Below are 16,143 nucleotides of genomic sequence, written 5' to 3'. Positions count from 1 at the left end.
TAATATATATTATTGGTAATTTGGGTTGTAAGCAAATAAAAACATCAATTTTTTTTTTCAAAAACCTAAAATAAAACGTTTATGACCAATAATTATATGCACGGTCAAAACGATATAAGCCCTTGATATCTTTAAATTTTGGTTCCGTCCTTGCAGATAGTCAGCACCATATGGGGGATTGTATATTTTGGTTTCTTGAATAAGCTGAAGTATATGATTTGTGATGTTATTTGTATGTACCGGTGTACCATGTTTTGTAAATAATGAAGAATGTAACGAATTTGTAAACCGATCAGTTTCACTTTGAAAAAATAGCAACTTGTATATTAACTAAGTTACAAGCTTGGATCTTCATAACAAGATTTCTAACGGTTTACCCATAAACAACAATGTATTCAACAAAAATCTTTCTATATGTTGAGAAATATCAAGAAACATACACTTAATTAACGACTAACGGAAACATTATACAGTTTATCAACATACATAATTGTCACAAAGTGCTTACAAGATGTAACTCAATTGGTTCCAAGGTGGTATGCTTGGGTTTTGAGATAAAATTGCCACAGACCTTATGCCGTACTTCATTCAGGAACCCGTAATATGTGATTCTCCATATTCTATTCACTGCCAATGGTCCAACCACCACCCAGAATCCAAAGAAGAATCCAACCACCAAACACACTACCAACACCCAATCAACTTCATTTCCTTCATCCCTGTTTTCTTCGTCCTTTGTCTCATCAACATGAGCTAATGATCCACATAGATTCTCAAGAGGAGGCCCACAGAGCCTGTTGCCAATGAAGCTGGACTGATTGAAGCTCTGAATCTGAGTGCTTGTTGGGATTCTTCCTGTCAAACTGTTGTAAGACACGTTTAACCAATTCAAGAAAGTCAAACTCGAGATTCTCCATGGAATTCCTCCCTGAAGCAAGTTGGAAGACAAATCCAGAGATTCAAGCAATCGCATGCCTCCAACATTCTCTGGAATCCCTCCTATCAACTGATTTCCAGAAAGATTCAAATAACGCAATCCCACAAGCTCCATCAACTCATCAGGAATGTTCCCAGAAAATCTGTTTCCTGAAAGATCTAGGGTTGTCACCAAATAAAGAATGGTGCTATATGAACTCTCTCTACCCTTCGTCACCAATGATGCACTTCCTAGAACTTGATTTTGGTCGAATTCATCATAAAGAATGATAGGAGTTGAGCTTTCTTTTCCAGACATTATGGTGAAGTTGTTGAAACATGTTGGTATGCTCCCCGAAAGATTGTTGTCAGCAAGGTCTAAGATTTGAACTGAAGTGAGATGACAGAGTTCAGTAGGAAACTTTCCATCCAACATGTTTGAACGAAGGCTTAAAAGTTTCAACCTTGTAGCTTTTCTCCATTTTGGGTTGAGTGTAATTCCAGTGAGTTCGTTATCAGCAAGATCAATGATCAACAAGCTCCTTGAACTCATCACAGACATAGGTATTTTTCCAGAAAGATTGTTCCTGCGTATGTTTAATGATCTAAGCGAAGGTACTTCTCCCACAGATCTTGGGATTCCACCCGATAATCTATTGTTTTCCAAATTCAAGACATATAAAGAATCCCAGTTCACCCAGCAATCTGGAATAGCACCAGAGAGGTTATTGTTTGCAAGATTAAGAACTTTTAGCTGTCTTGATTCCTGGATCTTTGGACACAAGAATTGCTGTAGAGACCCTGAAAGATGATTCGTTGAAAGATCAAGAAAATCGATGTCGGGTCTGTTGAAGGAGCTAGGTAATGGACCATAAAAAGAGTTGTCGCTTAGATCTACTACTGCATTTGTAGCAAGGAATTCAAGATCTTGTGTCAACTTTCCTTGGATTCTGTTGTGGGAGATGTTTAAGAAATCTATGCCTGAGAATGTACTCCAAAACCAATCTGGCATGACGTCTGAAATGTTTGTGTTTGATATATCTAACTCGGTCAAGTTTCTCTGAAACTGAAGCCATGAAGGAAAACGAGGGCCTAAATTCCAAGACCCAATTCTCAACACGTCTAGTTGGAAAGAAGGAACCCAATCTTCATCAACACGTGGTTGCAATTGCAGTGTCAATTTGTTGTTTTCACCCCTTAAAGTTTTCAATGCTGTAAGATTTGTCAACTGATTTGAGTTGACTGAACCATTCAACAGATTGTTATAAACATTCAAAAAAGTCAATCTGGAAAGGTTACCTAAGCTTTCAGGAAGACTTCCGATTAATAGGTTGTTTGAAAGGTCTAACCTATCCAAAAACGAAAGTTTTCCTATTGAATTTGGGATTTGACCAGAGATTGAATTGGCGTTGAGTATTAACGTCTTCAGATTTGGCAACGTTCCTACAGACTCTGGGATTTGACCGGTTAGAAAGTTGAAACCAAGATCAAAGGTGATCAGATTCTTTAGAACACCAAGATTTTCAGGTATATAGCCAACAAGATAATTACCCCAGAATCCTATGGACTCAAGCTTAGATGATTTACATTCGCAAAGGTTTTGAAGAAGCTCGGTTATACTTCCATACAAATGGTTAGACTGAAGAGCTATTGACCTTAAGTTACACAGATTAACCAATGAAGTAGGTAACGACTCATTGATTTTATTGTTTGACAAGTCAAGGCTAACAAGGGAACTCATGTTCTGAAGGTCATGGAGGATTGGACGTGTCAGATAGCAACTACTGATATCTAGCGAAACAAGATTTGTTAGGCTCGATACCCCCTTCAGCAGTGACGAATGGTTCATAGCATCATTACCAGAAACATGAAGAACCCTAAGGGATGTCAATTTCTGAAAACCAGCACCGAATCGAACTGGGACCAGATTATGGAAGAAACAGTTGGTAAGATCGAGGGAAACGAGGCTAGTTAGGTTGAAGATCCAGAGAGGCATAAAACTGGTATCGAAGGTATTGTAGGAAAGATCGAGGATGGAAAGTGATGTAAAATTAACAGTATTTATGTGACGAGGGATTTTTGGAAGTGAACAAGAAGACAAACGCAATTCTAACAAAGAAGGAAGAGTGTTCATCACCTGTAGCCATTCATCTTCACTACTGAGATCGTAACCAGTCAAATCAAGGTGTTGCAACATACGAAGAGGAGACAGCCACTTTAGATTCTTCAAAGGAAAATTGCTCTGCCATAACCCGAATCTGAGATCAAGAACACGCAACATGGTCAGATTCCCTAGATTGTGAGGGATCTGTCCATCGAATCGAGACATTGAGAGATTAAGATATCTGAGACTCCTCATGGACGCAATGAAACCAGGAATTGGGATCCCTCCAAAATCATTGCAGCTTAAGTCCAAGTAGTTAAGCTGCTTCAACGACAGCAAGGAAGGATTTATATTCCCACCCAACATCTGTTTCGATGCTGCATCGAGTTCAGCATCGGTATCATAAGAACCGTGACAATGACCATGGAGCCCATCAGCAGGCCCACCAAGGTGAATCTCTTGGACATGACCCGTAATGTTATTGCAAACCACGCCAACCCATTTGCAGCAGTCATCGTTGTAGCCGGTGCTCCAAGAAGAGAGCCTGTTGGCAGCATCTATCAGATCAGTTTTGAACTGCAGAAGAGCTGCTCTCTCACTCTGGATGCATAGAACATGATCCGAGTCTTCATTGCATAGGTAACAACAGCATAGTGCTAAGACAATCAGAAACTGAAGGAGACGAGAAGAAGAAGAAGGAGAAGAAAGAAGTAAGAAAGATTTCATACCAGTATGCATGCAATGGAAATATGCAATCGCTGACTTATGGTAAGCGAATGCATGTAATTCAGTTAGATGGTTATATATACATTCAAATTCAGCGAAGGAAGAGAATTAATTAGGAGTGAATATTTTTTCAAGTCTTGCATTCGTACCCCACTTGAGGAAGTGACATAAAGTTAGTCTACGAGGTCGAGTAGCTAGGTAGCCCTATGTATGACCAAAAATGAAAAATAGGTCCTCCATCTCATTTCATGATGATGCATGCATAGTTGCATACTGATGAAGTCGTATCATATATATTACTCCTCAATGGGATGGTCCACGAAGTCATTCTCCATCTTATCTGTTTGTTGGAGAGCGAGGGCATGTAGTACTACTTACTCTGTAGGTGGTTGATGGACAAAAAAGTTTTGAATTAAAATTAGGAATCAACATTCCACGGTGGAAGACTTTTGCAAATGGACAAAAGGTTTGACAAGCAGCAGGAGTCGACGGGTGGATGACAAAGTCTAAGGTCTCGTTGGATACTTTTATGCTTTTGGCCTAACAGGTCCACTACAATTAATTTGTTTCCACAAGAAAATATATACGGTTTTTTTTTTTTTATTCTTTTAGAATGTGATATGTAATTTTTTATTTGAGATTTATTTATTTTTTACAAGAAATATAAGGAGTTTTTAGTAATAATTAGAATCTGTCAATTGCATTTTGAGGATTAGAAATCCGATTCAATTGAAACTTGTCGAGTTTGGCCTCGTAGACATTCCTATTTCAAACTCCTTAAAAATTATCAACAAAATTAATCAAAACTCCATAGTAATTTGATTTTTTTGGTTATTATGCGATCTCTTGGCCAAAAAAATCTAATAATCTACCATACCATGGCTTTAGAAAACTTGTGGAGCATCATTTCCACTAAAAGGAAACTTCTCTTCCACTACCGCTACCTCCAATTTGACCATAGAGGAGACTTTTTGGTGCTTCATCCCACAAAAACGAATTTTCTAACGGTGGGATCCATATATTGATTATATTCCCACAACCCCACCAAATTTCAACAAATTAAATTTAATCAAACATTTAATGATTATAAACTCTAATATACTCCTAAATTATTACAGTCATTAGAAAGCGACCTGCTTTATTTATTAAAAAAAACTCGTTGAGGCAAAAAAAAAGTTCTACCGATCAAAACATCTCAAATATATGTTATGTTCAAACATGATCTATACGTTATCGTAACATAGAATGGAATTAAAAAGAAATATGCTTCAAACTTGAAAAATCATCGAGGTAGCAATAAAACAGATGTAAATAAAAAGAAAACAAAACACAAACGATGGTGTGGAAATCCCTTGTCAGGAAAACCACAAGGTACACAACTGTATATATTAAAATCAATGATGGATAGGAGAGAAGTTACAAATAATGGGGATGGATAGATTTTAGGATACATAAATGAAAAATATGCTTAGAGCCTATTTGAATGTATCCATTCCATTCTTTCTCCGAATCCATTTAAGTTACGTTAAGTAAAAAGAAACATTAATTTAGTTTCATGACTCACCAACAACATAGGCTCATTGGCAACCCAAATTTAGGGATGACGATGGGACATGTATTTGTGATCCCAATCTCACACCCGATTTGAAAATTGCATACCAAACTGTGTCTCGTTCCCGTCTCGTAGGTATCTAGTCGGTAAATATCTATAGAGTTTGTGGTATACCACTTATGATATTAACAAGTTCAAATTTACCAATTGAAACTTTCAATCTTTCATTACTAAATACCCAAATTGCATTTACGTCCTAAAATGGCTTAATTTATTTAATAATTCCGTTTGCTAACAATCACTAAGTTTACTCTCTAACAATGTGTTGCAAAAATATAATAAACACTATAAAAATTTTATAATATCCAAATTTAATGATAAACTAATCAAGTTCATAATATGAATATTAAAAAACAATGTTAATAATTTTCATTTTAAAAAATAGAGTAAATTACATAAATGGTCCCTATGGTTTGGGGTAATTTGCGCGTTTGGTCCCTAACTTATTTTTTTAACTCGGAAGGTCCCTACTGATTGTTTTTATTACGTGTTTGGTCCCTATTGTTTGTTTTTGTTACGCGCTTGGTCCCTGTCATACCTAAAAAGACTATTATTTAAATAGGAAAAAATGATGCGGTACGTAAGGTAATGTGAGAAATGTGAGATTAAGGGTGTGTTTATTTAAATAAATTAAAAAATAAAGGGAAAAATAGACTCTTTATGTAAGACAGGGACCAAGCGCATAACAAAAACAAACAGTAGGGACCTTCCGAGTTAAAAAAATAAGTTAGGGACCAAACGTGCAAATTACCCTAAACCATAGGGACCATTCGTGTAATTTACTCTAAAAAATAAGTAGTAATTACCTAAGAAACTTTCTATTTATAATCTCATATAGTGTTTTAATATAACTTTAAAATCGTATATTAATAATAAAAATATAAGTATTATAAAATATAAATGGTTCGGGACAGATAAATTAGATTGGATACCCGATATTGAATCGGGTAATCAGACATCTATAACTTTAATACCATAATTATCTCAAACCCTCAATTTTTTTTTCAAAAATATCTCATATCCGGTCTCATAACCATTTACCCCACCCCAAACCCATCCCAAAAGTTTTGAGTTTAGTTTTTCTCATCAAGTTTGTGTTAGAATTTAAAGGTTTAGAATAACAATAACTTAGATAATCTCTTGGATCGTGTTTGGAAATCACTTTCTAAAATCCATAATTCGACCCTTATTCATGGGGTATCATGAATGCAGACTTAAGAGATAATCTAAGAGATCGAATCACAAGACCAATATGATTCACAAACACATTATACATTTCAAGCTCATGCAACTCTTGTTTTGTGGACATAGGTAGGTCACATTAGCCAAACCATGTTAAATGTTGTGTTTATGTGTATAATTTATTCTCGTTTATTCCTGGTGGTATCGATATACTTTCGGTGGATTTCTCTTGAGAGTTTGTGTTTATGTGTATAATTTATTCTCCCAGGTTGAAGAACACCTGAAATATTAATATTCCCCCCCCCCCCCCCCCCCTCCCCCCCATATATATATATATATATATATATATATATATATATATATATATATATATATGCACTTAATAAGCATTTATCATGTTTTGCTGAATTTTAAGAGGTACAACTCATAAGATAATTTGTATATATATATATATATATATATATATATATATATATATATATATATATATATATATATATATATATATGCACTTAATAAGCATTTAGCATGTTTTGCTGAATTTTAAGAGGTACAACTCATAAGACGATTTGTATAATGAATTTATGCAACAAATCTTATCTGGTCAACAATCAACTAAATCTCCTTTTATCTCTCCAAGAGGACCGAGTCCTTTAATCTTTGATGAAGTCTTCTTGAAGCCCGATTGCCCGAGATGTTGGCAAAAATCTTTCAATTATGGCAAGCCCTCCCTTATATTAGGCACTATTCTCCTTCTCGGATATCATTTCTCGTTTCTCTATGAAGCAGATTTTCTTCCTCTCTCAGTCAGAAAACCCTAACACTACTCACCACCACCATTTACCTCTTCCACCACTGAACCACCACAGTGTTTCCCTCTCACCATTATCCAATGTATATCTTTCCTTTTCCATGACCCAAGCTCCTTAATCCCTGATCAAGTCGTGTTCCTGGATAAATTCTTTCAATTCTTGCCCATCTTCCCCAATATCACGCGATGAATTTTTCCACGTTCCCCTAGGCGGATCAAAGTTACAATTTCTGCGATTACAATTCATCGAAGGTAAATTTTCTATTGTGGTATTTTCGCAAATTATGATTATAGGAAGGACTAACTAAGGAACACAGATTTCAATTCCAATGCCTCACAGATTATAAGGATTCAAGATGACTCCATGGAATGTACATTCTCTATTCTTTTATTCATACTCTCACGACCTATCACCACTTTCGGTTCACTCACCACTACCAGTTTTTCTTCAAGAGTCGGTAAGCATCTTTCTTTTTCTTCATATTTTTTTTCCTTTGGTGTTTTGTCTATTGTGTATTCGATTTCACTTGACCTGTAGTATAAGATTGAAGATATTGTTTGATGTTTGGTTGTTGCTCTTTTTTACATAAAAAAATGCCCTAGATTTAACTTTATTTTTTTCTTTTGATCTCTCGCCAAAAAACGTCAAAGGATCACCAAATCTTCATTTTTTTTTGGTCTTTTAAGATCTTAGAGGAGTTTTTTTTTTTTTTTTTTTTTTTTTTTTTTTTTTTTTAATTAAGATTCTAGGAGTAAATTACATGAATAGTCCCTATGGTTTAGGATAATTTGCATGTTTGGTCCCTAATTTATTTTTTTTAACTCGGAAGGTCCCTACTGTTTGTTTTTGTTACGCGCTTGGTCTCTAACTTACCTAAAAATACTATTTTTCCCTTGATTTTTGACAAAATTACATAAATGGTCCTCATGGTTGACAAAATTGACCAATCATGGTCCTTATGACGAATTCTTTACACAGATGGTCCCTGTGGTTTCAAAATTTTGCAAACACGATCCTTTTGACTAACGGTGTTAACTTTTTCAGTTAAGTTCTATATGAAATGACATATTTGCCCTTCATGCATAAGGACGCTTTATGTAATATGTTTCTACCATAGGGACCATTTATGTAATTTTCTCTTTTATTTATTATTTTTTTTTATTTATTTTAATTATATATTTAAGTATTTAGATTTGTTTAAATTTATTGTTTAAAATCTCTCTCTCTCTCTCTCTCTCTCTCTCTCTCTCTATATATATATATATATATATATATATATATATATATATATATATATATATATGCTAACATTTTTAACGGTTTGCTCAAATTATTTTTTCTAATCTTTTTAACATTTTCTTCAAGTAAATTTATTAATGTTTTTTATTTTGATGTTTTATTCAAATATTATTTATTTATTTATTTGTTGTTATGTTCGAATACATTTTTCAACATATAATATGTTTATATTTGCTAAAGTATTTCACGGCTTTTGTAATTATAATTTGTAACTTAATTCACTTTCAATTATGTTTTCATTTTTTTTCTTTTATCAGGTTATATAATTATTATTTTTTAGTTCAAATATTTAACTATATAAGGTTGTATAATTATTATTTTTGTAAACTAGTTTATTAACATTTTTTATAAAAAAGTATAAAATGTTTGTTAAACGTGAATATCATTAATATAGATTCGGTAGACATAGGCTACGCTGAGATCGTCTCACAACGTTGCCGAGAATGACCGGGTTATTTCATATTGGATTTAATTGTAATTATTTCGAGGTTTTTTTTTTTTTTTTTTTTTTGGTTTTAGCAGCGTTGTAAAAAATCACAACTAGGTCCCGATTAATCTCAGATTAATCCTTAAGCGCTACCTGAGCGTTTAGAGGCCCTTGCGTTGTCATTTTTTACAACACTGCTAAAAAAAAAAAAAAAAAAAAAAAAAAAAAAAAAAAAAAAAACTTGAAATAATTACATTTAAATCCAATGTGAATTGACCTGGTCGTTCTCGGTAACGTTGTGAGGCGGTCTCAGCTTTACCTACGTCTACCTAATCTATATTAATCATATTCACGTTTAACAAACATTTTACACTTTTTTTATAAAAAAAATGTTAATACATTAGTTTACAAAAATAATAATTATACAACCTTATTTAGTTGAAAAATGTATTCGAACATAACGTCAAATAAATAAATAAATAAATAAATAATATTCGAATAAAACGTCAAAATAAAAAACATTAATAAATTTATTTGAAGAAAATGTCAAAAAGATTAGAAAAAACAATTTGAGCAAACCGTTAAAAATGTTAGCATATATATATATATATATATATATATATATATATATATATATATATATATATATATATATATATATATATATTAAACAATAAATTTAAGCAAATCTAAATCCTTAAATATATAATTAAAATAAATAAAAATATAATAAATAATAGAGAAAATTACATAAATGGTCCCTGTGGTAGAAACATATTTCATAAAGCGTCCTTATGCATGAAGGGCAAATATGTCATTTCACATAGGACTTAACTGAAAAAGTTAACGCCGTTAGTCAAAAGGATCGTCTTTGCAAGATTTTGAAACCACAGGGACCATCTGTGTAAAGAATTCGTCATAAGGATCATAATTGGTCGATTTTGTCAACCATGAGGACCATCTATGTAATTTTGTCTTGATTTTTTGATTTATTTAAATAAACACACCCCCAATCCCACCTCATTCACCTTACCTTACCTACCCCACCATTTTTCCCTATTTAAATAATAGTCTTTTTAGGTAAGATAGGGACCAAACGTGTAACACAAACAAACAGTAGGGACCAAACGCGTAACAAAAACAAACAATAGGGACCTTCCGAATTAAAAAAAATAAGTTAGGGACTAAACGTGCAAATTACCCCAAACCATAGGGACTATTCGTGTAATTTACTCTTACAATTGCAAAATTGAGATTAAGCATGTGTAATGGTGGTGTTGGATTTGTTGTTAAAAAGAACACCAAAAGTTCACTTGTAGCATATAGTGTTTCCTTGTTCACAAAAAAAGGAATTTATGATAAGGTAAGATGATATCACCTTTCCCTTATCTTAGCTTAACAAGTTTTTATTTAATTTTAAGATTCATGACATTGTAAATGATTTGGAAAATAACAAAAAGAACTCTTCCAAGTTTGGTGCTTTTGATCTTGCACACGGGTTCCTATACTCTTTTTATGTTAGTATGGCTAAAGTTGGTTGAAGTTGTTCCAGTTGTTGAGGACTAAGTTGTTGCAGGTCAATTTGTTAGACAAATTGGAAATCTTTGTCGTCAATTAGCCAATATATTCATTCTTTTCAGTATTTTTTTGGCATGCTATTTACTAGCATGGGTTCCAAAGAACTCTTGAACTTTGACTACACTGCATTTATATTTTATAAATTCTTCTTTTATAAAATTCTATTTTACAAAATCACCTTCCATGTTGTCTTCATTAATATTCACCATACTGGCTTTAGCACTAGAGTTTTAGGCTACTTTCTTGGACTATATTATGGTGTTAGGAAAGTGTCAGGTCCCCATTCATTTGATGTTTATGATGTATTAGCAATTTCTTTTAATGATACAAGGATACCAATTTCATTAATAAGTTAATATATTTATTAATTGTTTTTTATTTAAACTAGATTTCTAATATTAACTTAGTTATCTTTTACCTTATACTTGCAGGTTTTTAATCTATACGGAGTTTGTTTAAGGAATCATTGCTCGATACCAAATCAGTTAGATCTCAACCTTAAGGTAGACATGGAAAGAAATATTAAACACCATTTTTTGCATTTTCAAACATTTATGATATTCTTTCTGTTAGATTTAATGTGGGTAAATTGTCATCAGGAGATTCTTTGGATATGACCCTAATAGATTAAGCTTCATCAATTGCAAATGATGCAACTGTTAAAAGCGTAGAGATAAGTTTTCTAAGTGATTAATTTTTGAATAGTTTTTACACTTTTTTTTTTTACTTTTTATAACATCCTACTTTTTCAGTAGTTTTTTCAATGTATTTGACAATTTTTTTTTACTTTTATAGCATCATACTTTCATCTATTATCAATGTACTTTTACTATTTCTTTAGATGATTCCATTTTTTGTTGTTACAGAAGATTCCCAATCCCAACGAATAGAACATGAAGGAATGGTAGAAAAGGAAGGAGGTTGTGGTGTGGGTATATACACATGTGATACCAAAGGATTATTAGCTTATTGAATGGATTTATGTTAGATCAAGGTTTTTTTAGGATGATTTAGTTGATAATTTGGATGGTTTGTGTGATTATCATAGACTTATTGTTGTTTTTATTTTATTTTTGTAATTATATAAATCATAAAATGTTTTATTACATTAAGCTAGGTTTAAATATTTCACTTTAATTCAAAAAGTAATGGTGTCTAATAGGGTTGGTATCAAGTTAATTGGTTTTAGTGGACGTATAAGTCAATTAAATTTGCTCTAAACATTACACCATCCTAGCCAGTAACCATATTAATGTATAGTCACATTTGTTGATTTGTTTGATTGGATCAAAAATATTTCATCTTTTTTGTTCTTTTAAAATAAAAAAATAACAAAAAACTGATGTAAAAATATATGTTTAGTAATTATTAATTAAGAGTTATAAGTAAAGTTTAATGTTGAATGAATCAATAATGCACAATCAATCATGTTTTCATTTGCATTTGCAAAGAATCCAAAATTTTCATTTTTAATTTTTATTGATTTTGTATTAGTTAGCATAACTCTTAATAAATCTATTTCAATTGGTTATTTTATGTTATTATTACTTTGTTGTGTCATGTTTGTCATATTTTAATTGATTCGTTTCGTATCAATGTAAAAAAAAGTTATTGTGTCATGTCATGTCGGACGACAACACGACATGACACCCCAATTTGATAGCACTAATTGAGGAAAACGATTCTCATAAAGAAAACAATTACCCAATAAGACAATCAACTTTATTTTTTTTAATCAGGAAAAGTAGTTTTAACACAAAATAGCAACATGCATATAACTTTAAATCAAAACAAAAATACTTATATTTGAAATCCAAAAAATAAATCGCCTCTAGAAACTAATTTTCGTAAAAAACTATTCACACCCGTCGCTTGATGCGGGTAAACGACTAGTGTGTGTGTCTATATATATATATATATATATATATATATATATATATATATATATATATATATATATATATAATGTGTGTGTGTGTGTATCTTTATCTTTATACCTTAATAAGCATTTAGCCTCAAATGCTGAATTTTAAGAGGTACAACCCTTAAAGAATCATTTACAACAAGTTTATGCAATCGCAAAATCTTATCCGTTGTTAACCATTGAAAAAGTCAAGATATTTAGCTTAAATTAAGGAGGTAGTTGTTACAAATCAATCCTCTGTCACATAGACATTCAAATTTTTGAAAACAACTTGCTCTTTATCTTAATTTTCCCTGTATCTCGGCATTCTCCATATTTGGGCAATTGAATTGGTCAAAGGTAAATACAGTTTAACATCTCCATTCATATCATGTTCAACAACCTTCCCACTATGTCGTCTGTTATTCGCCATTTATATAACTACCCCTTCTCTCACCCGTCTCTCCTTCTCTCTAACCCTAATTAGCCGCCAAGCCACTCACCATCATCAAACCACTCCCTTCCAGCTCCACGAACTCACACTAAACATTTTGCACCACTCAAGACCATCACACCATCACTATTAGACCCACCTGAAACATAACCTCCATCTCTCTTTGGCATTCACCATAACGATCTGGCCTTACAAGGCCGAAAACAGTGCCACCATCGCCAACACGAACTTCAATGCTTTTGGTTTTCTATGTGTATCTTGACACATTTTATGTATCGGTGTTTTGCAGGAACATAAACATACGTGATCCTGTTTTTGATTTACCGGAGGTTGTGTACATATATGGTATGTCAAGAAAAATAGGAACGATTTTGCTATTTAATTTTGGGTTTTTTTGATTTTGGATATCTCAAACTAGAACTTGAATACTTTTGGGGTTTTACTTACATCTTGACAGATTTTATGTGACTGTGTTTCAAGGAACATGAGCATATCGGAGGCTGTTTTTTGTTGATTGATCTATATGTTCATATTGTTGCAAGCAATGATTTTTTTGGTTTGAATGGGTGGGAATGGAAATAATTTTCGTTTCCAAACCTTGGGTATATTCTAGATTTATATTTTTTATTCAGGGTTTTTATCCATTTTGGTGTATTTCAGATTTCAGATAGAGGAATTGTTTATTTTTCTTCCACCATAGGATCATTCACCACTCACCAAGTTCCTTCTTGTAAAAAGAGTGAAATCTACAAGGTTTGAAATCTAAATAAAATGAAATACTTGAATACCCTATTCTGGTTTTCCATCAATTCTTACTCATCCCCCCTACTTTATCTATGTATTCAAAATATGTTCTCTATATAACTTTTGTATATCATGATTGGCCAATGTGCATGATATTTGACTTTGATGGCATCCTTTTTGATCTTCAAGTACAACCTAGTAATAGAAGGTGGTGGAACTGGTTGGTTGCAATCTATCTAGAGAATGTTATGGTGAAACACTAAAATTGATGGAGGTAATGAATGAAAATACCTAGGAAGATATGTCATTTTGTCATAATTTGTTCATATGGTCTTTACTTATGGTCTTTAGTGCTTTAGTTTTCCTACTGTTATAAGTTTTTAATATGGTTGTTGAGGGTTGATACAGTTATTGAGTGAAATCACCTATGAACTAAAGATGTGTTTTAAAGTAATAACAGGCTTGAGTTCTATCTGTTTTTTTTTACCGATTTTCATTCTTTCTTGCTTCTCATGGTTCAACTGAAAGGGATTTATTCGTTTAAGCATTTTTTACGGTGATCCTGCATAATCCTGATAAAGTCTCGATTTTGTATGCTAATTAATTTGTTTTTATTACATCTGCAGGTACTTTTAGGACCAATTTTGGAGCATCGGATAGTCATTAAAGGTACTTTTAGTAGATAAATAAATATATAAAAGATTGGTCCACGAAAAGGTACTTTGATGTGAGGTAATATTTTATTAACTTATTCATATTTTTTAGTGTTGAAATAATTGGAGACCTATTGCTTGCAGGTAGCCTGTTCACGGAAAAGAAAAAGGGTGTCTCCGGTTTTTATGTAGGTAATGCTTACCCTATTAAAATGCTCCAAGCCTCCAAGTAACACCTTGTAACCTTATTACCCTATTAGACTATTAAAAATGATCCAGTTAAGTGGTAACACCTTATCCCTTATTTTTCATTATTGCTATAACCATGCACCTGCTCTTTTATAGGATTTGCTTTTCATTTTTGCCACAACAACCAGTGGGGCTCACTAAAACTTGAACGAGTAAGAATTAGATTATTTGTCGGCCTTCAAATTAGTGGATTTTTTAATTTTTATGAAATTAAATAATATCTTATTTTAAATTCCATGAAAAACTTTTCAAATCATATTGGATTTAAACAGTATAGCTTTAACCTGTTGGTGATTTAAAATATATTGATGTGATTACAACCATAACAATGTGGTAACCGGTTAAAAGATAGCAGGTTAGATATTGCTATATTTAGGTAGGCTATTCAAAGTACAATGCTGATTTGTGATGTTTTTTAGGCTTTTCATTGTCCTAAAAATGCCCCTGCTTTTAGAAACCATGTAAGGGTCTACCATCTGCAACAACAATCAAGGTTGTAAAAAACGCTCGACGTTAGCTAGTCGGTGGACTGAGGTTAAGCAATTAATCGGTTAGGCGGAGATTAATAGCAGGATTTATCGGGGACCATTAATTGCTAATTTGCTGAATTTTAAAAACTTAAATACTACTAATATCATATCAAAGTTCATAAATACCACTAATATTATAACAAAATAGGTTTAATATGATTAATACAACATTAATCATGCCTCAAAAAGTTTCCATTGAGATGAAACTTCTTCAAAATGTTAAAATTTCATCGTTTTATACTGTTTCACTTATTATGTATGTAGGGATTAATCGCTAGGCACCATATAATCGGTCGAGTAGCGCCTAGGGATTAATCAGAGATTAAGTGGCACCTAGTCGGGATTTTTACAACAGTGGCAACAATGAATACAAGAGTATGTTGGTCTTTTTGTAGTGGTTATACTAGCGTTAAGAAAAAATTAAAATAAATAGATGAAACCAAGTAAAGGTATACCTACTATCCGCTGCAGTAACAAAACAGGTAATGTAGATGCATAAGTAGGAAATGAGCTGTGTCTTTGTATGTTATTCATGAAGCTCTGTACGCAATGTTTATTATTCCCTATAAGAAATCTTGCTATAATTAAGGTGCTATTTTTTTCCCTATTAAGTTTAGTGACTTAAGTTTAGTGACTGGAAGTTAGTGATTCTTTTTTTAAGTAATGGTAGTGTTTTCTAATTTCTTGTTTCCATTATGATAAAATGAATAATACAACAAGTAGTTACTTAGGTTAGTACACAAATGTATTTGTTTATTGCTTTGTTATTTATGATGAGCAACAAGTTTTATTGCTTAATTATATTGAATAAGTAAAATTTATACTTTTGTTAAAAGATTTGTCAGGTCTTTAAAAATGAAGGAAGAAAGAATCAATTAATATATTTTTAAAATGTACAAGATCTAGGGGCAATTTTGGTATTTCTCCCATGTTGGGACGAAATGTCAAAGTTTCT

General features: G+C 32.4%; 1 protein-coding gene across 1 annotated transcript; it reads right to left on the bottom strand.

Moving 5' to 3' along the window:
* Positions 1–394: 394 nt before the first annotated feature.
* LOC145028438 (receptor-like protein EIX2) lies at positions 395–3,988 on the bottom strand. Its single transcript, XM_078977125.1, has one exon. The coding sequence runs from the start codon at positions 3,755–3,757 to the stop codon at positions 494–496; it is 3,264 nt and encodes a 1,087-aa protein (XP_078833251.1). The 5' UTR covers positions 3,758–3,988; the 3' UTR covers positions 395–493.
* Between the last annotated feature and the right edge of the window lie 12,155 nt (positions 3,989–16,143).

This window comes from Lactuca saligna, chromosome 2, assembly GCF_052625555.1.
Source record: "Lactuca saligna cultivar CGN05327 chromosome 2, ASM5262555v1, whole genome shotgun sequence".
Classification (NCBI taxonomy): Eukaryota; Viridiplantae; Streptophyta; class Magnoliopsida; order Asterales; family Asteraceae; genus Lactuca; species Lactuca saligna.
The sequence above is the reverse complement of the archived record's forward strand: the minus strand, read 5'-3'. Positions and strand labels throughout refer to the sequence as shown.